Here is a 23,019-nt window from a genome sequence, read left to right on the forward strand (position 1 = left end):
CAATTTTTTTCTGAAGAAATCAGTTTACTATATATGCCATTGGATTTTTTTAATGCCAGCCATCCTTCAAAGATGTTTGCTTAGATATTATCTGTGAGAAATACAGTGATATAAAAAAATGGCATGTACCAAGAACCAAAATACCTGGGTGGTCTAGTTGTACATCTTCTACTTAATAGCTATGTGATGTTAGGTGTATAACTGAACTTCCCTGGGCCTCTAGTTCCTCAATCATAAAATGGGAACAATCATCTTCGATTTTCTACTTCATAGAATTGTTGTGAGGGTCAGATGAGATAATATATGGAAAAACACTCTGAAAACTTTAAAGTGTTACAGATATAGAAAGAAATCATAGGTACCTTGACAATCATTGTAATCACTGATTGATTTTTGTTTTTTTTTCCTATGAAAAGACCCTTCACCCAAAGAAGAAGGGGGATATAAAGAAAAAGAGAGCTAAGAGTAATTATTGAATATTCATGGGTGTATTCCTGTATTCTAAAGAATTCTACCAACACCTGATTACTGTACATTATAATGTAGCTGGGTGTCCTTACCCTAAATAATTCATCCAATTCTCTGGTACCAAAACATAGGAAGCACTTAGTATATTCTCAATCTCTGTCTCTCTCCCTCCTTTCTGTCTCTACTCTCTCCCTCTACTCTTTCCCTCCCCTCCCTCAGAACTGCCCACCTCCACCATTCCCTCTCTCCTCCTGCTTCCCCCACCAATATAAAACTGTACAGCCTTTAACATCTATGGACCATCTAGTGGTTGGATTATTGTCTAGATAGGTAAGAATTCTTGGGAGTAGTTAAATATATGGTTTCATTTTCATTGGCCAGATTAATGTGGGAATCAAAGTGGAACAGAATGTCTTATGTCCATGTGGCATGAGTAAGTTTCTATGTGTTGCTTATACATCTTTCAGTAAACTCTAAAATTAGATAAACTGAATGAATTATCTTTGTTTCTTAAAACTCTAATTTGGGGCAGCTGGGTGGTGCAGTGGATAGAGCACTGGCTCTGGAGTCAGGAATACCTGAGTTCAAATCCAACCTCAGACACCTAGCTGTATGACCTTGGGCAAGCCACTTAACCCCATTGCCTTGCAAAAAACCTAAAAAAAAAACCCAACTGATTTGACCAACATACTTTCTCTCTTTCCACTGAATTTCATTGTGCCAACTTACTCAGTGCGTTTGGGACCAGTATATACATTTTTCAGAATCACAAGCCCATGGCTTCTATGAAAACACAAGGATACCATCCCAAATCCTCCGCTGTCTATCTGCTCTTTCTCTAACAGGTCATCAGTTTTCATCTCCATGTCATCCAAAGACATATTTGCTTCTCTTTTAGATGTACAGTCCTTTGGAAAATGTAGTTCTTTCTCTAGCATAATTCTGACCTGAAAAGAAAGCAGAGAGAACCATTATACTTACAGCAATCATATTTAATAAGCATTTTCAAAGGTGTATGTTTTGTGCTTCATACTTTCCATTCTGTTTTGAGCTATGAGAGACTCCAGTTTTATTCTTTTTTTAAAATTTAACTTATTTTCTTTATGAATAGGGATGGCCATAGGAAATTGTTCATCAAGTGCTTCAGGTTAAGGAAGATCAAATCCTCCTAGATGAGGAACTCAAAAGAAAATTCTAACAGTGTTCTGATTTGTTCAAGTCTCTCTCTTACATCTGTCATAAGGGGGAAGTCAAAGGAAGGTTTCCCAGAATAATCATAAGCTGACAGGAAACTGAAGAGGTTATCTGGTCCAAGTTGTAAGTAGTTTACAAGCTTGTCTTTAAAGTGATTAAGTTCTATTCTCAGATCAAAGGATATTCATTGGATGGGCCCTATTTACTTAAAAAGCACTATAAATGCTATTATTTTTCTTCCTTGCTTCTCATCAAGCTAGGTTTAGGAAACACAAATATTTTCATGAAAAACATTCTGAGTTTGTTCTTTGCAGAGAGATTCTTGTAAGGATAAAGAAAGAGGAAATAAAAGATGACTAAGTGCTTTTAGGCACAATGCCAAACTTTTGCTTATGCTCATATGAATTTAACCTTATTTTCATTTGCCAATGATAAAAATAATAACAACAAATATAGCTGGCATTTACTTAAGATTTTAAGTTTGTAAAAACCCTTTGCTATCTCATTTGTTTCTCACAAGCCAGTGAGGTGGGTGATACTTTTATTCCCATTTTACAGATGAGAAAACTGAATCTCAGAAATATTAAGTGATTGGGGTGGCTAGGTGGCACAGTGGATAGAGCACTGGCCCTGGAGTCAGGAGTACCTGAGTTCAAATCCAACCTCAGACACTTAATAATTACCTAGCTGTGTGGCCTTGGGCAAGCTACTTAACCCCATTGCCTTGCAAAAAAACAAAAACCTAAAAAAAAAGAAATATTAAGTGATTTACTGAGCATCAGAAACAAATTAAGGCAGGAGTTAAACAAACAAGGTCTTCCTGTCTTGCTATTAGGAAGAAAAACCAGGAAAAGCCACACTGGTAAAATGAAACGAGGAATATTTCTGAAGAAAAAAGATGTTTCCCAATTTTTGTGATAAGAAAATTCTTATGTCCAACTTAAATTGTTCCATCCTGTGGTATAAGTCAACTTCTTCTTAGTCTATTCTGTTCCCAGTACAGGTGATAAAGAATTGGTAATTATCTTTATAATAACCACTGATACATTTAAAAAACACTCTCTAGTCCAAATAATCAGTTCTAACAACTTTCAGAGATGTATGTGTGTGTGTGTGTGTGTATGTGTGATCATTTAGATTTACACTCCCTTTCCATGGTTCCTATATCCAAAAATTGATTAGGTTGCTAAGAGTTTTACAAATATCCATTTAGCACAATGAATGGCACACAGTAGGAGCTAAATAAATGTATTCCCTACCTCTACCTCAGAGGTCATTTTATCTAACCCATGCATTAATAAGAATCTCTTCTACCAGAGACAGACAATATCTCAAACAAGTGGTCTTTCAATTTTTGCCTTCAAAGAGGGAAAACTTACTACTTCTCAAGGCAGCCCCATCTATTTTGGAGGTAGATTTAAAAGTTAGAAGTTTTTCCTTAAATTATTCTGAAATCTTTCTCTCTGAAACTTCGGTCCCTGGATCCTAGTTCTGCCTTCTGGAACCAAGAGCAAGTCCTCTTCCATATGATAGGTCTTCCAGTTCCTAAGGACTGTTATCATGGCCCTCTTAATTCTTCTCTTTTCCAGGTTAAACATTCCCATTTCTTTCAAGAGATGCTCAAGTCATAATGTCAATGTCCTGCACCATACTGGCTGTCTTTCTTTGTACACCCTCCACTTATTAATCTTCTCTCTAAAATGAGGCAAGCCCCTCCCCCCGATCTGAAAATAAATATCCAAACTCTATCTTAAACGTAATGGTAGATTAGCAAACAGAGTCATCTCTAGTCATCCTGATTCATATCTGGCAATGGACCCAGATGGCTGCAGAGGAGAGAGTAAGACTAGTGAGTTAGCACAGCACCCCTCTCTCAAATCCAATTCATGTGCTTGTCATGGCATCACCTCCCTGATGTCATAGTCTTTAAGAATGAAGTACAAAACATCATCACATCATCATAAAATCAAATTATCTGATATTATTTACATTCTAAACTCTCAATTGTATGGACCAGCTGAAGTTTTCTTTTTGTGCCTCCAGACCTATGAATAACAATATAAATGGTATCGGGATCATTTCTATATACTTTTACCAACTTAAAAAATTTTATTTTTAATTTATAAATGAAGCAAGATTTCTAGAACAGTAGAATAAGTAAAACTTGAAACTTCAAATCTCTTATGTACAACTTATTATTCCTTTTAAATATATAATAGAGTTGTCGGGTAAATTTTTTCTTTCCCCTACCCCAGATGGCTATCATTAGACACAATTATGTGTGTGTGTGTGTGTGTGTGTGTGTGTGTGTATAAATTCATTCTATACACACTTCTGTTTATCATTTCTTTTTTTGGATGCAGATTTCATCTTCCTTTGCATGTCCTTTGTAGTTAATTTGGACGTTTATAACAGTCAAAATGACTTAGATATTCAAAGTTGTTCTTATATTGCTTTTTTTACTTTTATAATGCTTTCTTGGTTCTGCTCATTTCTTTGTAATTTTGCTTAATTTACCCTGAAAGCCTTGGAAATTTGAAATCCTTCAGAATCCAGATTCATTAAATAATTAAATAATAAATCATTTACACATTAACATGTATGTTAAGCTCTTTTCTTTGAGGACAGGGACTATTTCTTTTAATGTCTGTATTCCTAGCTCTTGTTACAATATCTAGTGATTAGTAAGAGCTTAATAAATGCTTATTGGATCAAACTGAGTCAAATAGATCACCTCTGTAAAAAAGAAGTGGCTGAGTCATACCTTCATTGAAGTCCTTTCCCTCTTTTGAATAATATTTCTTTCTGGAGAAGACCATAGAAGAAGATATAAGATGGTAATTAGGAAAAAAGAAATTTGCTAAAAGTTTCAGATTTGGAAATGCTATCCTACTTCTTTCTATCCACAAAATAGAAAGGGGGAAAATAGAGGAAGAAGTCAGAAACATGTTTTCAAAAATTATTTGGAGAAAATATAGTTTATCTATAGAGTAAAAAGCCTCACTGATTTTATAACTTCCCTGTTGCCCTAGAATCCTCCCCTGACTCTTCTATCATTAGAGTTATGAGCACTCCCAGGAGCTTGTCTCCTACCTCCCCATCTCTGCCAAGGTGGGTGAGGTCAGAGTTATTCAGGCCTTCTCTTACCAATTCTACATACCAGCCTAAACCAACCTGCCTTGAAACCTTACCCTTTACAAGAGGCTTAGTCAGACAGGGATACCTCTCTTTAAGCCCAGGAATCTGGCTCCTATCCCAGTAGCGTGATCCGAGGGAAATAAATTTACCCTAGGAAACCAGGAATTCCCCAGGCTGCCTTAAACCATCGTGATTCTTAGATTAGGCATCAAAGCCTGCTACTCAGCCTTGTCCCTCTTCCTTCCCCTTTCCCCCAGCTTACAGCCAGCTGTTAGAAGAGTTCAGCTAGGAGAACAATTCAGAGGCTCTACTCCCAGAATAATACCTAGCTATGAATTGAACTCTCTTGACTTTCAAAACTTCTAAAACCACTCTGTACTCATCTAAGCCTAAGGGTTTCCCATTAGTTTTCTCCCTTTGTGCTCTCCCCACCCCCATCCCTGGAGAAGAAGGCAGCTTCTCCATTCTGTCTTCTTCTTAGTACTTGGCCAAATTCCAATGGCCTTCAGTCCTATCTGAGCCAGGATAGGAAGAGAAGGCTCCCTCCCTAGGCCTTTCTCTGTCTTCCCTCCCTAACCAATTTCCTTCCAGGTGACCATGTGCACAGGAGGCATCATCAACCTCCATTCTCCCAACTCTATCTATGCTGGCCAGGGACTGAAGGACTCTCTCCCACGTCAGCATGTAAGAGATGGAAGGTCTTTTCCTTCCTTGGGCCCCAAACCCACCTTGGTCCCAACTGTGCCACCCAGAGGCTAAAGAGCTCATCACCATCTTAGCCTATTAGCAGTTTGTTTTATTTCTTGGCCACCTACAAGCTTGATCAGAGGTAAAAGCATAACTCTATTAATTCCTCCCCTTACTCTTTATTTGGTCAGGGTCTGAAAGTTCCTGCCCCACTTCTGCCCCACCTCAGCTGGCTAGGTAGGAGCAAATGGCTTTTTTTCTCCTCAGCTCTAACCATTTATAACTGGCCAGAACCATCCTTTCCATCTTTCAATTCTGTTCTGCTTATTGTAGCAGGAAGGCTCTTAGTCACTTTACTCCCATGAGTCCCTAGGGATCTACCTGCTCAGAGTGACAAAATCTCTCTCTCCTTCAGCCCCATCTACACAAACAAGGCACAGAAGCTTTCATCATTCTTTGGCTCCATCCACATTGGGAAAAGGTAGTGACAAAAGGCCTTTCTTTTAATTTCAGCCCCTTAAAAAAGCCTCAGTTCTATCTATAATGGAATGGGAGGACTTCATATTTCTATCCCAGATCCTCAATCTAGTACACCATTCCTGTACCTCAACTTACAATGAGATTAGTCCAGCTTGTTATCCTTGTACAAAAAAAGAATAACAAATTTTTAAAATTTTGTAATATAATAAAGAAATTCTCCATCATTAAAGCCCTAAGGGATAAATTTTTTCCAGAAATATAAATTAAAACAGTTAATTTCTATTAAAGAAGTTAAAGGAGGGGACGGCTAGGTAGCCCAGTGGATAAAGCACCAGCCCTGGAGTCAGGAGTACCTGGGTTCAAATCTGGTCTCAGACACTTTACCTAGCTGTGTGGCCTTGGGCAAGTCACTTAACCCTATTTGCCTTGCAAAAACCTAAAAAAAAAGTTAAAGAAGTTCTATATGATAAATTAAATTGAATATTAGTACAGGAAGAAATTAAAAGACTTTCAACTAATTAAAAATACACACCACCTCACACCTCTCAGATTGGCCAGTATGACCAGGAAGGATAATGATCATTGTTGGAGGGGATGTGGGAAATCTTGGACACTATTACACTGTTGGTGGAGCTGTGAACTCATCCAACCCTTCTGGAGAGCTATTTGGAACTATGCCCAAAGGGCAACAAAAATGTGCATACCCTTTGACCCAGCAATACCACTACTGGGTCTATACCCTGAAGAGATGAGGAAAAAGGGTAAAAACATTACTTGTACAAAAATATTTATAGCAGCCCTGTTTGTGGTGGCAAAGAATTGGAAATCAAGTAAATATCCTTCAATTGGGGAATGGTTTAGCAAACTGTGGTATATGTATGTCATGGAACACTACTGTTCTATTAGAAACCAGCAGGGACGGGATTTCAGGGAAGCCTGGAGGGATTTGCATGAACTGATGCTGAGTGAGATGAGCAGAACCAGAAAAACACTGTACACCCTAACAGCAACATGGGAGTGATGTTCAACCTTGAAGGACTTGCTCATTCCATCAGCGCAACAATTGGGAACAATTTTTGGCTGTCTGCAAAGGAGAGTACCATCTGTATACAGATAAGGAGCTGTGGAGTATGAACAAAGTACAAGGACTATTCCCTTTAATTCGGAAAAAAAAAAACCCAGATGTCTTATGGTTTGATCTGGTTGCCTCTGAGAATTCTGTTCTCTTTAAGGATATGATTTCTCTTTCATCACACCCAATTTGGATCGAGGTACAACATGGAAACAAAGTAAAGACTGACGGAGTGCTATCTGTGGGGTGGGGGTGGGGGGAGGGAAGCAAGATTGGGGGAAAACTGTAAAACTCAAATAATATCTTTAATAAAAATTAAAAATAAATAAAAATACACAAGAAAAAATAAAAGAACAATTAGGAAAAATGTGAAATTACACCTAAGATCAAAGAATATCATTAGAATGGGCATAGAGGTCAAAACCTGTGATTTCACTGATCATGGAATTTCCAGATGAGGAAATTCCCTCTACTGAAGCAGTGTATCTGTAATTTATAGTTCCAGAGAGTTACTAGAGCCTTGAATGTAAAATGATTCATTCAGGATCAAAAAATAAAGGCAGACAAATAAGTGGAAGGACATTCAATGTTCTTAGATAGGTCAGGTTAATATAATAAAAACAACAATATATAAATCAATGTATATGTTTAATTAAGTATTAATCAAAATACAAACTGGTTCCTTAATGAAAAGAAGGAAGAGGGAGGGAAAGCTAGAAGAGGAAGAGAAGGAGGGAAGAAAAGAAATGAGCATTTATGTAGTGCCTACAATTTGCTAGGCACTGTGCTAAATGCTTTACAGATATTGTCTCATTTGATCTTCAAAACAACCATAGAAGGTAGGTCCTATTATTTTTACAGACAGGGTCTCATAGGGTTACAAAACTAGTTAAGCGTCTGAGGCTGAATTTGAGCTCAGATCTTCCTGATTCCAGGTTTATTGCTCTATGCACTGTGTCTTCTAGCTGAAAGAGACTAATATATAGCAAACCTTGAAAAGGGGCTGGAGTGTGTATTTGTCCTCGAGGTAGTAAGAGAATCACAACTTTTTGATCAGGAGTCAGCTCTCTTCTTTAGGAGTATCATTTTTGACAACTATGTGGACATGGCCTAGAGTAGGCAGAGTCTTGAGGCTTGCTGATTCAGCTAAATAAAGCTCTCTACCTCTAAGTTGACAATCATGCTCAAACAGCCAAGCATCAGAACACTTGCAGCTTCTAGAGTTGTTTTCTATTAGGGCAAGCAATAATATCAAAAGCCTGAACCTAAGGTGGGCAGGGGTGGGGGGAAGATGTTAGTTAGGATACTGTTCTCACCATAACTATCACATATGCTAAATATATAGGAAAACAATTGCTTCAAGGAATATATCAGTCACCCCTACCAATTGGCACCTAGAAGGTAAGTCAGCCTTGCTGAAGCCACAAGGATGCCTGAATGTAGTAGGCAGGCCAAACCACTGCCACCATGACCACTATCTCCCAAAGGCTCTGATGAAATCATTTTGAGCCTTTAGAACATCAGTAGTGCTTCTAGACAACCTGTCCCAGCCATCATTTTGGAAAATAATGTCTATGTAGATGAAGGCTAGTCATGGCTACTGCAGGTATGGCCGCCACAATTATTGAAGACCCAGTTTTTTGCCACAAAAAGTCCTTGGCAAAATTACATCAGGAAATTACCTAATCTTATCAGTGTAAATTATAGAAGAGGTATCACCATTTGCTTTGCCTCTTAACTGTAAAGGGTATGAAACATTTCCCTATGACTTGCAGCTGAAACCTACCTGTCTCTTTCCCCCTTTAAAATGAGAGTTCCTTGAGACCAGGGATTGCCTTACTTTTCTATTTGTATCCCCAGGACTTAATATAGTGCTCTGCAAAGAGTAAGCATTTAATAAATGCTACATTCACTTATTCATTCACTCACTTGCTCATTCATTCATTCATTCTTTCATGATCTCGTCTTATCCAAAAAACAAGGGAATATTGTCTAACATATCCCAAATAGAATTCATTCTTTTCCCTCCAAACTCTCCCCTTTTTCAACTTTTCTATTATTGATGAGGGCACCACCATCCTCCCAGTTACCAAGGTTCACAATGATGGTATCATCCTTGACTCTTCATTCTCACTTATCCCACATCTCTCTATAATATCTCTTATATTTTCTCTCTTCACTTACAAAGCCAAAACCCTAGTACAAACCCTCCTCATATCTTGTCTAAGTCTCAAGCTTACCCCCACATCTATCTGTGCTCCATAAAGCTGGCAAAGTAATATTTCTAAAGCACATTTTTGACTGTATCATTCCCCTACTCAACACAATTCTGTGGCTCCCTATTACCTAAAGGATCAAATACAAAGTCCACAATTGGTCCCTTCCTTTTCACATACTCTGTGTGTAGCTTAAACATCACACACAACACACACACACAACACCTCCATCATTATGTGTCTGAGGACAGATTTGAACTCAGGTCCTCTTGGCTCTAGAGCCAGGGCTCTATCCACTGTGCCACCTAGATGCCCTTCCATCATTTATTTTGCATTAGCTAACCCTCATCCCTAGGAAACTGTCCCATATTCACCTCTAAGACTTCTTTAAAGACTCAGCTCAAATCCCACCTTCTTCAAGAAGCCTTTCCTGTCTGCTACTAATTCTTCTTTTAAACAGCAATAAGGGATTAAAATATTTATTTGAAAATATGAATCTGAAAATTTTTAAAAATCTATCTATGATTGTACATATATAACCTATACCAAACTGCTTACCATCTTGGGGAGGGGAGGGAGAAAAATTTGGAACTCAAAATCTTTCAAAAAATAAATATTGAAATTTGCTTTTACATGTAATTGGAAAAGACAAAAAACTATTAATTTTTTAAAAAATAAATATAAATGAGATTTGAACTAAGAAGAAAATAGATGTGTATTTTCTATTCATCCCTAAATAGCTTCCTGGCTCTAATGCTTCTGTAGGTTACTGTTTAGCAGTACTTCAGTCAGATAAGAGAGTAGAGAGTTCTTGCATAATTACTACATTGAGTTTTCATTCAGCTATACCTGTCAATGAAAATTTGAATGATTCCTTCAACTTGGAAAGGACTATGCATTATCATCTATAGGAAATGATGAGTTTTAACAGGAATTGTGAAACTTACATATTCTTTAAGAGTAGAACCCAGACAAAGAATTGGAAACTGAAAGGATTTCCATGAAGAATAGCTGAACAAGTTGTGGTATATGCTTGATGTAGAATACCATTGTGCCATAAGAAATGAAGAATAGGATGCTCTCAGAAAAACTGTGAAAGGCACATATGAGTCACAAAGTAAAGTGAGCAGAACCAGGAAAACTTTCCACAATAACAGCAATACTGTACTATGATCAACTGTGAATGACATTGTATTCTGAGGAATACAATGATCAAAGTCAGTTCCAAAGGATTTATGATGAAATAAGCTATCTTCCTCACAGAAATAACTGATAGAATCAAAGCAGATTGATACATACTTTTTTTAAACTTTATTATTCTTGGGTTTTTTTTATTTTGCAACATGACTAATATGTAAATATGTTTTGTATGACTGTGCATGTATAATCTATATCAAACTGCTTGTCTTCTCAATGAGGGGGGAAGAGGAATGTGGGAGAAAGAATCTGGAACTCAAAATTTTACAAAACAAATGTTAAAAATTGTTTTTACGGGGCGGCTAGCTGGTGCAGTGGATAAAGCACTGGCCCTGGAGTCAGGAGTACCTGGGTTCAAATCCGGTCTCAGACACTTAATAATTACCTAGCTGTGTGGCCTTGGGCAAGCCACTTAACCCCATTTGCCTTGCAAAAAAAAAAAACTTAAAAAAATTGTTTTTACAGGGGCAGGCACTTAAGTGGCGCAGTGGACAGAGCACCAGCCCTGGAGTCAGGAGTACCTGAGTTCAAATTTGACCCTTAATAATTGCCTAGCTGTGTGACCTGGAGCAAGTCACTTTTGCCTCACAAAAACAAAAAAAATACTTACTAAAACCTGAGTTCAAATACTTACATATAATTGACAAAATATTTTTAAAATGAGCATATGTGGAATGACACATAATAATAAGGAAGTAAGCAAAAGAATGATTAAGCATTATTTCAGGCACTGTGCTAATCACTTCATAAACATTATCTCATTTAATACTTCCAACATTCCTGGGAGGTAGATGCTTTTATTATACTCCATTTAATGGATAGGGAAACTAAAGGAGACAAAGGGAGACAAAGTGACTTACTCCCAACACCCCTGTGAGGTAGATGCTTTTATTATACCCATTTAATGGATAGGGAAACTAAAGTGGACAAAGTGACTTACTTCTCCACAACAAAAAAAAATTGTCTGAAACTAAATTTTAAAAACTTTGAGTTCCAAATTCTCTCCCTCCCTCCTCTATCCACTCATAGAGAAAGCAAGCAATCTGATATAGACTATACATATACAGTCATGTTAAACATTTCTAAATTAGTTATGCTTCAAAAGAAAACAGATAAAAAGAAACAAGAAAAAATTTAAAAAGTAAGAGTTATACTTCAATCTTCATTCTGACTCCATCTTTCCAGTTCTTTCTCTGGAGGTGGTTAGTGTTTTTTCTACAATAAATTCTTTGAAATTACCTTGGATCATTGTATTGCTTAAAACAGCTTAAGTCATTTAAAGTTGATTATAGTAAGATATAACAGTGTCTAGACTGTTCTTCTAGTTCTGCTCACTTTGTTTGATATTAGTTCATATAAGTTTCGCCATATTTTTCTGAGTGGATCCTTCTCTTTATTTCTTGTAACCTGATAGTATCCCATCCCAATCTAACCCATAACTTATTGAGCCATTCCTCAATTCATGGGTATCCCCTCAATTTCCAATTCTTTGACACCACAAAAGGAGTATATATATATATATATGTATATATATATATATATATATATATATATATATATACACACATATATATTTTTGAGTATATAAATTCTTTTCCCTTTTTTTCCCACCATGTGCTTTGGGACACAGATCTATTAGTAGTATTGCTTTGGGGGAGTATAGTTAGATAGCTCAGTGGATAGGGTGCTTGACTTGGAATCAGGAAGACCGGAGTTCAAATACTTACTAAATGGTATAATCCTGGGCAAGTCTTTTAATCTCTGCCTATATCCATGGGAGAAGAAAATGGCAAACTAGTACTATGCCAAGAAAACCCCACTGATAGTATGGTATATTGGGGTTACAGAGAGTTGGACAGGACTGAACAATAACAATAGCCTGGGGTGACTAGGTGGCAGTGGACAGAGCACTGGCCCTGGAGTCAGGAGGACCTGAGTTCAAATTCAGTCTCAGACACTTAATTACCTAGCTGTGCTGCCTTGGGCAAGCCACTTAATCCCACTGCCTTGCAAAAACCTTAAAAAAAAATAACAATAGCCTGTTGGACCAACTTCCAGAATGATTGGATCAATTCACAATGTCATTAAAAGTGTATTGCTGTCTCTGTGGTACTACCTCACATCTCTCAGACTGGCCAATATGACCAGAAAGGACAATGATCAATGTTGGAAAGGATGTGGAAAATCTGGGACACTAATACATTGTTGGGGACAGTGTGAACTCATCTAACCTTTGTGGAGAGCAATTTGGAATTATACCCAAAAGGCAACAAAAATGTGCATACCCTTTGATCCATCAATACCACTACTGGGTCTATAACCTGAAGAGATCATTAAAAGGGTAAAAATATCACTTGTACAAAAATATTCATAGCAGCCCTGTTCATGGTGGCAAAGAATTGGAAATTAAGTGAATGTCCTTCAATTGGGGAATAGCTTAACAAACTGTGATATATATATATATATATATATATATATATATATATATATATATATATGCATATGCCATGGAACACTATTGTTCTATTAGAAACCAGGAGGGATGGGAATTCAGGGATGTCTAGAAAGATTTGCATGAACTGATGCTGAGAAAAATGAGCAGAACCAGAAGAACATTGTACAACTTAACAGTAACATGGAGGTGATAATCAACCTTAATGGACTTGCTCATTCCATCAGTGCAACCATCAGACAAAATCTTGGGGTATCTGTGATGAAGAGTACCATCTGTATCCAGAGAAGAAATTGTGGAATTTGAACAAAGACCAAAGACTATAACCTTTAATTAAAAAAAAAAGTTATCTTATTTTGTAATTTTGCTATCTCTTATACTTTATCTTTTCCTTTCTCTCTCAACACATTCAATTTTGATCAATGTACAGCATGGAAACAATGAGCTTGGAAGAGTTCTACAGAATTCTAGGAAATGGTGAATTGTCCCCCAGATTACTAAATAAGGACCGTCTGATACACTAACTTTATGATTTAAATTAATGAGGTAGTATGGTATAACAAAGAGCACAGGGTAATGGAGTGACATGATCAGGATTCTTCTGAAGCCTTTACCACTTAACTAACTGACTTTGGGCCAGTCACCTAACCAGATTGTTTTGGTTTCATCATATAAAATGAGGCTAATAATATTTGTATTACCTCTCTCCTAGGATTGTTATAAAGATCTTGAGATAAAATAAGTAAATGTTACATATATGAATATGAGTCTTAGAATAACAAAAAGCTAAAAATTGAAAAACTGCTCCCATCCTCCTTAGAAGGAATAAATGAATGAAAGAAAGGAAGATGGGAAGGAGAAAGAGGGTGGGAGGGAGGGAGAAGGGAAGAAAGGAGTAAAGGAAAAAGGGAGGGAGAAGGAAGGAGGGAGGGAGGGAAGGACATCTATAAACATTTACTATATGCCAGTACCTGTCTAAAATAGAAACAAGGAAAGTAGACCTCTGCCCTTATGTGCTTACATTCTAATGGGAAAAGACAGCACATATAGAGGAGTAGTAACTAGAAAGGGTATTTTGGTCTAGAAAGTCATAAGGATGGCAAATGGAGCAATAAACATACCCTTTCCAGGATATTGTTGAATTGATTACTGTTCTCAACTTAGGAATTAGATTAGACTACTCTCCTATATAATAACTCCAAACTCCAAAGTTCAGTAGCACATATCTCTCTTAAAATAGCTATTCTCCTGCTAGTCAAAGATCTTAGACCTGGAAATTTATGCAGTGGGGCATATAAAATTTCTGCTCCCATGAATAAAATGCTCCATTGAAATTTAGAAGCCACCATGTCAAAAATAGGAAAAATGTGCTCAGAGATTTTCAAGTCACATGACATATACAAATAGAAGCTTTTCTTTTCTTTTCTTTTTAGGTTTTTGCAAGGCAATGGGGTTAAGTGACTTGCCCAAGGCCACATAGATGGGTAGTTATTAAGTGTCTGAGGCCAAATTTGAACTCTGGTACTCCTGACTCTGGGGCCAGCACTCTATCTACTGCGCCACCTAGTCGCCCCAAAATAGAAGCTTTGCTTCTACCCTTGAGAATCTAATTAGGAAAAAAACAGGAAGACAGACTTTGACATCATTACTATCAATAAAAATAAGATAGAAATTGGAAATGTGCTTTTACTGGACTAGGAAGTTTCAGGATGAGGGATCTCCTATCAATACAAAAAGTACCCTTTTCTCCTGGTTATAATCTCTGAGAATTGCCTATAACATTGGAAGTCTGTGATTTGACCAGTCACACAGACATATGTATATATGTATGTATATATGTACATGTGTCAGAAGAGGGGCTTGAACCTGGGCCTTCCTGGCTCCGTGGTCAGACTTCTGTCCACTATTCCAAAAGGCCTTTCTTTTGTTTTGTTTTGGGTTTTTTTTTAGGTTTTTGCAAGGCAAATAGGGTTAAGTGGCTTGCCCAAGGCCACACAGCTAGGTAATTATTAAGTGTCTGAGACCGGATTTGAATCCAGGTACTCCTGACTCCAGGGCCGGTGCTTTATCCACTGTGCACCACCTAGCTGCCCCAAGGCCTTTCTTAAATATCAATTTTTTTCTTAGTTGATGATGGAAGGAAAAGATGGAGGTTCAAGAGGCACAAGAGTCGAGAAACCCTTGTACCTGAAATTCATATGACCTTAAAACAGATTGGAGATGCTGGACCGAACCTCTGGATGCCAATGAAATGAATTCAAAGCCATTCCTTCAGGACTGAATACTAACATGACGTGAATTCTATATATATTTTTGGCAGGAAACTGACAATTCCATATAAGCCTGTAGAAAAGATTAGGATGTAGAAGGCAATGGTTCTATAGCTTAATATTTTAACTTATCACTTTAGTCTAAACACAATATTCTACCAAAAATACTGTATCTTGTGTACTGTTATGACCTGTTAAAAATGTTCACTTGGGATACACAGTATTCACCTTCTGAAGGACAACACCAAATATTTACTTACCAGTTTGGAAATGGTTTTCCTTAAGAGTTAGCTGACCATTAGAAGATATAGGTTCATTTATCCATTCCCCAAAAGTTTCCTGAGAGCAGGACTTTTAAAAAATTTTTCAACATTTCATAATTCTCAAGCATTATGGAAGATACAATGATGAGTAAAGATAGTTTCTGCTGTATGTTAGATTCATGCTATCTGGTAGCCAAAGATTACTCTAGCAAATCATTTTATATATACTTGACATTGGTCACAAAAAGAAGCTGCCCATAACAATATGTATCCTCTCCTATAAATGTCCTTCACTCCTTTTGCCTGAAATATGATTAAAATATATGCTTTATAGATCTAGGAAAATGATATACACAAAGAATGCAAAAATGGAAATAAAAAACACCACAAAACAACCAAACTGGAATGATATGAAATTATAATAACCAATCTTGGAACCAGAGAGAAAATATACAAGAAAATATCTATTCTATGCCCCACTTCTTTGAAGAGGTAGGTAAAGGGATCATGGTTGTGGAACACTGCCAGAATTTTTTTTCTGATTAATCTGATGATTGGTTAATTTGCTAAAACAATTCCTTTTTTTCTCTTTTAAAAATTATTTCTAATAAGGGATGCCTTTCTAAGAAGGGTAAAATATGGATACTAAAGGAACATAGGCATAAAAACAAAAAGCAATAAAAACAAAAAATAGCAATAAGATCTATTTAAAAACAGAAAGAAAAGTACATGCTTTACTCACAGAAGATCAGTCAAGTCATCTCTTCATTCTGGAAATATTTTATTTCAGAGGTTAGAATCAAGAGAGAGGGAGAGACAGACAGTTATAAAGTGGGGAAGGGAGGGAAGAAGGAGAGGAATAGGAAGAAAGAATCATATATCACACAGGATAGAAAAAAAATCACTGAAAAACTTTTTATGTTCAATCTTTTAGAATTCTTCATTTCCTTATACTTTCAATATCAATCTTATAACAGGCAACACTTCCTCCTCAACACACCCTGAAAATTGCTCTTGCCTAAAATATCTAGTCAGTGTCAAGCTGGTAAAACTTGGAACAAAGTTTTTATTGACATGTCTCCAAGACTGGTGTTTAAATTTTAAGCCACAAACAAAACTTTGAAAACAAGCTTTTCTTCATGGTATAAGAAAAATTCTCATCTTGTTTTCTTCAAGGGTTTCTCTTTGTCAGACTACTAACTCTATAAGGACTGCTAGACATATATTTATTCTTGCCTAATAATTGTCTTCTGTTAAGTTTTTTTGCCAATCTTTTTTCTTTATTATTTTAGTGTTTAGAATCACATGGTAAAGTTGTTATTATGTGACACCATAATTTTACAAAACATTTCCACTTAATTTTACCACCCTGCTTTCATTGCTTTCATTTTTTCCATCAGCGAGGGAATAGTAAAAGTGAACTACACATGCAAATTCAATTATATTTTGTATTGACTGCGATCATATTGAGCAGGGCCATCCCTAGAGAAGATTTCAAGGGAGGCTAAGATTAATCAGCATTTTTATACAGGCAAAATGAGTTTAAAAATGATCACAGAAAGCTTTTCAGGGAGATAGACCACTCCAGAAATACAAAGCTTTGATAGACAAAAGGAAGTCTACTTTGTTTAATCAGATCATGCCTGGAATATTAAGTTGAATTGTAGAGAAACCTATTTTAAAAGAGATTGACAAGCTAGAAAAAAGTCATTTAGGACAGCTAAGAGAAGATAACATATTAATTAAAGAAGATGGGGATATTTAACTTGGGGAAAAGAAAACTTAGAGGGGATGGTGGGGGGGTGGTAGTAGAGGAGGGCATGATAGTTGTTTTCAACTTTCAACTTCAAATTTGAAAGGCAGTCAGAGAGAATAGGGATTAAACTTGGTCTGTTGGATGCCAGAAGGTAAAACTAGGAGCAATGGATAAAAGTTCTAAAGAGAAAGATTTAGAATGGAAGAAAGGAAAAAAAAAACACAACTTCTGAAACATTAGAATTATCCCACAGTGAAATGGGCTGGTTTGGCCAAAAGTGCAGTAAACTTTTAGTAGAGACTTCAAGTGACAACTGGTTAGGAATGTTACAAAAAAAAAAGATCATTCCTTGTACTATGAGGGTTATCATAGGATCAAGGACAAGAATCTAGGACCCCAGAGGACATCTAGCCTAATTTATTTATGTTATACATGATAAAACAGAGGCCCAGGGAGGCTAGTTAGTGTCAGAAGACATGGGTTGGACCAGATGACACCAGAGTTTTCTTACAATTTGGATTCTGTGTTCTTGTTAATTATTTAATTTTTATGGTTCAGTCATTTTTCTGTCACGTCTGACTCTTTGTGACCCCATATAGGGGTTTTCTTGGCAAAAATACTGAAGTGGCTTGCCATTTCCTTCTCTTGATTACTTTTACAGATGAGGAAACTGAGGCAAATAGGGTTAAATAACTCACTTAGGGTCACATAGGTAGTGTCTGAGGTTAGATTTGAATTCAGGGAAAGGAGTCTTCCTGACTCCAGACCAGGCTCTCTATCTGTTGAGCAGCACCCCCACCGCCCAGATGCCCCAAATTATTTAATATAATATAATCAGAAAGTAGTTCTATGGAGTGGTTTGATCCCTGTTTTATAGATAAGGAAATAAAGATCAGAGAAATTAAGCAGACTGCCCAAGGTCACATAGTAGTAGTAGAACTTGGCCCAAGAGGATAGTTCTTCTGACTCAGTACTTTTCTCTTTCCACTTGATGGTGCTTCAAATGTAGCTTCAGACACTTATGAGTTTATCCACCCTGGGTAAACCATTTAATCAGTATTTGCCTCAGTTTACTCATCTGTAAAATGGGGTCAATTCTAGCTCTTTATCTCTCAGGGTGGTTGTGAGGTTCTACTGAGATCACACTAGTAAAGTACTTAGCACAATGTCTGACACATAGTAGGTGCTATACCACTGACATCATCATCATCATCATTCATTATCATTATTATAATGGCAAACTACCTGTCTCAATACTTTCTATATCAGGAGTACATGTTCACACCTTCGAGGCTACTACTCCTTAAAGTTTTTCATTGATCACTTTTGTGTGTGTGTGTGTGTGTGTGTGTGTATATATATATATATGTATATATACATATATATCATATTTTTGTTTTAAAATACAAGCTTCAAGGGATTATTTCGTTCATTGTATTTATTTCTCCAATATCTGACATATTGTGTGCACTGAATGCTTGAAGCTGGCTTCATAAGGCTCTGATCTGTTATTTCATTGGTTTAGGAAGTTCTAGGGTAAGAAAGTTGCATCTACTGCTGCAGGTCGGCCCCTCCTCTCCTACTCACAAGCTTGGGGTGACTTGCACAAGCTCACACGGATACTAGTGTCAGACCAGAGACTTCAACTCATTGGCTTCAAGGCCAAGTGTTTATCCATTCTGCCAGTGGGGGGGAATAGAAATAATAGCTCGTATCCATACGGCACTTAATCGTTTAACAAGCGCCTTCCCAGAGGACTCCTATTTTTCCTCAGCATCTCCACTTTGAGATGCGGAAGCCGAGGTGGCCTTGCCCACAGTCACAGGCACTGCCACGTTCCTCTGACAGCTCTGGGCCTTGGGGGGGGCGAGCCCGCTGACCACGGAGACCGACAGAGTCAAAGGCTCTGATCCGCCTCCAGACAACGCGCAAAACGCTGCAAGCCAAGCGCTTCCGCCGCGAATTCTAAACAGTCAGCAAAGGCGGTGAGACGGGGCCGAGGCGGGCGGCCGGGCCCGGGCCCAGGCGGGAGGTCTGGACGGGGCCTGGGCTCGGGGAAGGTCAGCGGAGATCCTTCTCCGGGCGCCTGCGGGCTTCTGCCCCAAAGCACTTCAGAACCAGCTCGGTCCAGCCCGGCCGGCCGGCGCGGAGCCCCCTCTCCCCCAGAACCTGCGCTCCTGCCCACCCGCGCGGTGCCCCGGAGCCAGGGCACTGCCACGGGGCCGGTGGTCACGGCGCGAAACCCACCTCGGGGGCCCGGCTCTTCCGCCACGCTCACCGGCGCAGTTCCGTGGGTGCACAAGGAGAAACTGAGGCGAGGCAGCGGAGCCGCGAGTCCTGCGTGTCTGTGTGGTGTCTGTATGTGTGTGTCTGTCTGTGTGTGTGTGTCTGTGTCTGTCTGTGTCTGTGTGCGTGTGTGGTGTCTCTGTGTGTGTCTGTGTGTGTGTCTGTGTGTGTGTCTGTGCCTGTGTGCGTGTGTGTCTGTCTGTGTGCGTGTGTGTCTGTGTCTGTGTGCGTGTGTCTGTGTGTCTGTGTGTCTGTGTGCGTGTGTGTCTGTGTCTGTGTGTCTGTGTGTGTGTGTCTGTGTGTGTGTCTTTCTGTGTCTGTGTGTGTCTGTCTGTGTCTGTCTATATGTGTGTGTCTGTCTGTCTATGTGTGTCTGTGTCTGTCTATGTGCGTCTGTGTCTGTGTGTGTGACTGTGTCTGTGTGTCTGTGTGTGTCTGTCTGTGTCTGTGTGTGTGTCTGTGTCTGTCTGTGTGCGTGTGACTGTGTCTGTCTCTGTGTGTGTGTGTGTGTGTGTGTGTGTGTGTGTGTGTCTGTGTGTCTGTGTGTGTGTCTGTGTCTGTGTCTGTGTGTGTCTGTCTGTGCCTGTCTGTCTGTCTGTGTGCGTGTGACTGTGTCTGTCTGTGTGTCTGTGTGTATGTGTATCTGTCTGTGTGCGTGTGTGTGTGTGTGTCTGTGTGTCTATGTCTGTGTCTGTCTGTGTGTGTGTCTGTCTGTCTGTGTGTGTCTGTGTGTGTCTGTGTGTCTGTGTATGTGTCTGTCTCTGTGTGTCTATCTATGTCTGTGTGTGTCTGTCTGTGTCTGTGTGCGTGTGTCTGTGTGTCTGTCTGTGTGCATGTGTCTGTGTCTGTCTGTGTGTCTGTGTGTCTGTCTGTGTGTCTGTCTGTGTGTGTGTCTGTGTGTGTCTGTCTGCGTCTGTCTGTGTGTGTCTGTGTGTGTCTGTCTGTGTCTGTGTGTGTGTCTGTCTGTGTGTGTGTCTGTGTCTGTCTGTGTCTGTGTGCGTGTGTCTGCGTCTGTCTGTGTCTGTGTGTCTGTGTGTCTGTCTGTGTCTGTGTGCGTTTGTCTGTCTGTGCCTGTCTGTGTGTCTGTCTGTGTCTGTGTGTGTCTGTGTGCGTGTGTGTCTGTGTGTGTGTCTATGTGTGTGTGTCTGTGTCTGTCTATGTGTGTCTGTGTCTGTCTAAGTGTGTCTGTGACTGTGTGTGTATCTGTGTGTGTGTCTGTCTGTATCTGTCTATGTGTGTGTGTGTGTGTCTGTGTGTGCCCGCGTGTGCCCTCTGTGCAGGGTGGTGGGCGTGTGCGCGCGGACTCTCGGGCAGGACCCGGGGCCAGACTCGGCCCTTCGCCCCCGCCCCGGGCCGCAACTCGGGGTGCCGGGCCTCCCTCCGGGCCCCCTCCCTCCCTCCGGGCCCCCCCCCCCCCGCGCGGGCCGCGGAGAAGCTCCCCAGGACCACACCGCGCAGCCGCAGCCCAAGGGAAAGTTAGTTTCTTTTTCGGGGCGAAAGCCCAGGCCGGCGAGAAGGAAGCGCCGCGGGAAGCCCCCCGGGCCACACCCGGGGCCGCCGCGGCCAGGGGGCAGGGGGCAGGGGGCGGGGGGGCGGGGGGCGGGGGGCGGGCCGCCCCGCGGGACAGAGGAAGGGGCCGAGGGCCGAGGCCCGAGAGGCCCGAGAGGCCGGCTCACCTGGCGCGCCCGAGGGTCCCGCGACTCGGAGGCCGCGGCCGAACCGCGGGGGTCTGCGGCGGGCGAGGGTCGGGCCGGGCCGGCAGGGCGCCCTCCGCCCGGAGAGCCCGCGCTCGGGGAGCCCGCGCTCGGGGAGCCCGCGCTCGGCAGGGGCTGCGCTGGGAGCCGGGCGCGGAGCGCAGGGAGGAGGCGCAGCGACGCCCCGCGGGCCGCCGGCTCCGCCCTTTATATGGGCTCGGCCGGGCGCGGCCCGCGTCACAGGCCCCCGGTGACGCCCCCCGCGAGGGCAGCCCTGCGGGCCCAGCCGGGAGGAGGGCACCCCCGGGGCGGGGAGGGCGCCCGGGACCGCGGCGGAGCCTGGAGGGGACGCGCAGTGCGCCCCGGCTGCGTGGCCCCGGGCCACCCCCAGCCCCGCTGCCTTGCAGGAAAAAAGAACCGAGCCAAGCATCGTCAGCGTCATGGCCTAGGTTGGACCGCCTTCAGCGGGGAGGGAAGAGTAGAGAGGGAGAAAAATGTAAGGCCAAAAACAAACAAAATATTGAATAAATAAAACCAACACTACATACCACACAGATAAGTGGTTAAAAATAAAGACCATGAGGCTGAGAGAACGCAGAGGTTCAAACAGTGGTTTCCTATTGCAAAGTAAAATCCGCCTAACATGCAAGAGAAAAAGGAAATATGTCATTTATACCAGAACATCCAATTGATTTTTGTCCAGATTAAATATTCAAAACTTTTGTCATGTATTCTTTTACAATTCAATGAGGAATATGGACCTTTTCTCAGAATAACGTTCTTAAACAATAGAAGGAAATGCTAAATCTCAATTAAAAGGAAAAATTGTAAAAGTTAGGAAAAATCGAGATGTATTTCTCCCCTATCAAGTGTTTGGACACTCACAAAATTAACCATGGATCCCTTAAATGTCCATGAAAAATCTTTGGTTTAAAGGTTAGATTTATGATGCAGGTGATCTCTTTACAAACTTAACTTTACAAACTAAATTCTGGCACAAACATTTTAACTAATTTTACTGGCTATTGTTTGTCCTTTGGTGTAGAAGAAGACCATGACATCAGGGAGGTGATACCATGACATACAAGTGATTTAGATTTAAGTGAAGGGGTGCTGTGCAAAGGCACCAACCTCACTTTCTCCTCCAGGGTCATTTTGGACTAGTAACCAGATTTGGATCAGGATGACTAGAGATGAGCTTGGATGCAGTGGAGAGACCTTGACCTTTTTTTTGCAAGACAATGGGGTTAAGTGACTTGCCCAAGGTCATAACAACTAATTATTGTGTCTGAGGTTAGATTTGAACTCGGGTCCTCTTGACTCCAGGTCTGGTACTCTATTCACCGCACCACCTAGCCACCCTGAGACCTTGACCTTTTAAGCTAGGTCTTTCCCAGCTCACAATTCGACTGAGGATAAACCCACTCAGTCATTTAAGTAAAAGAGCCATGAGGCAAAGAGTCCAACAATGACCACTTCCAAAAAAGAAGAAAAAACTTGGGAGTGGGAGAGTAAGACCCTCTGCATATCTTAGTAATTAAGGCAGGTAAGAAAGAAAAGAAGCAAGGAACCTCTTTTACATAGTCAAAAAAATGATCATTCTGGGATGGGAGATACTCAGGGTTTCTGGTCAAAACAGGAACCATTGCCATTTGAATACACTATGAACCAGTTAGGACTCAAATAATGTCCAAGTCGGGTTAGCCTAAAACAGATTCATTATTGGCTAGTCAGTAAGAGCAAGAATGACCGGGGCCTGTAAACTCCAAGAACTCTTATTAGGCTATTGGACAGAGCACCTACAAGAAAGAAAGGGGGAGGAGGGGAGAGGGGAAAAGGAAAGAAA

At 40.2% G+C, this 23,019-nt stretch overlaps 1 protein-coding gene across 2 annotated transcripts in view; it reads right to left on the reverse strand.

Moving 5' to 3' along the window:
- Nucleotides 1-21,323, reverse strand: part of RIPK1 (receptor interacting serine/threonine kinase 1) — a 62,963-nt gene extending 41,640 nt beyond the window's left edge. The window contains exons 1-2 of one of the 2 annotated variants that reach the window (XM_074199411.1): nt 21,156-21,323; nt 1,198-1,415 (exon numbers count right to left, since the gene is read on the reverse strand). In XM_074199411.1, coding sequence (XP_074055512.1) covers nt 1,198-1,406 — 209 coding nt within the window. In that variant the 5' untranslated portion in view covers nt 1,407-1,415; nt 21,156-21,323. The remainder of the gene's footprint in view (nt 1-1,197; nt 1,416-21,155) is intronic. The other variant, XM_074199410.1, reaches the window with a different exon arrangement.
- Between the last annotated feature and the right edge of the window lie 1,696 nt (nt 21,324-23,019).

The sequence above is a fragment of the Macrotis lagotis genome, chromosome X (genome assembly GCF_037893015.1).
Source record: "Macrotis lagotis isolate mMagLag1 chromosome X, bilby.v1.9.chrom.fasta, whole genome shotgun sequence".
NCBI classification, from domain to species: domain Eukaryota; kingdom Metazoa; phylum Chordata; class Mammalia; order Peramelemorphia; family Peramelidae; genus Macrotis; species Macrotis lagotis.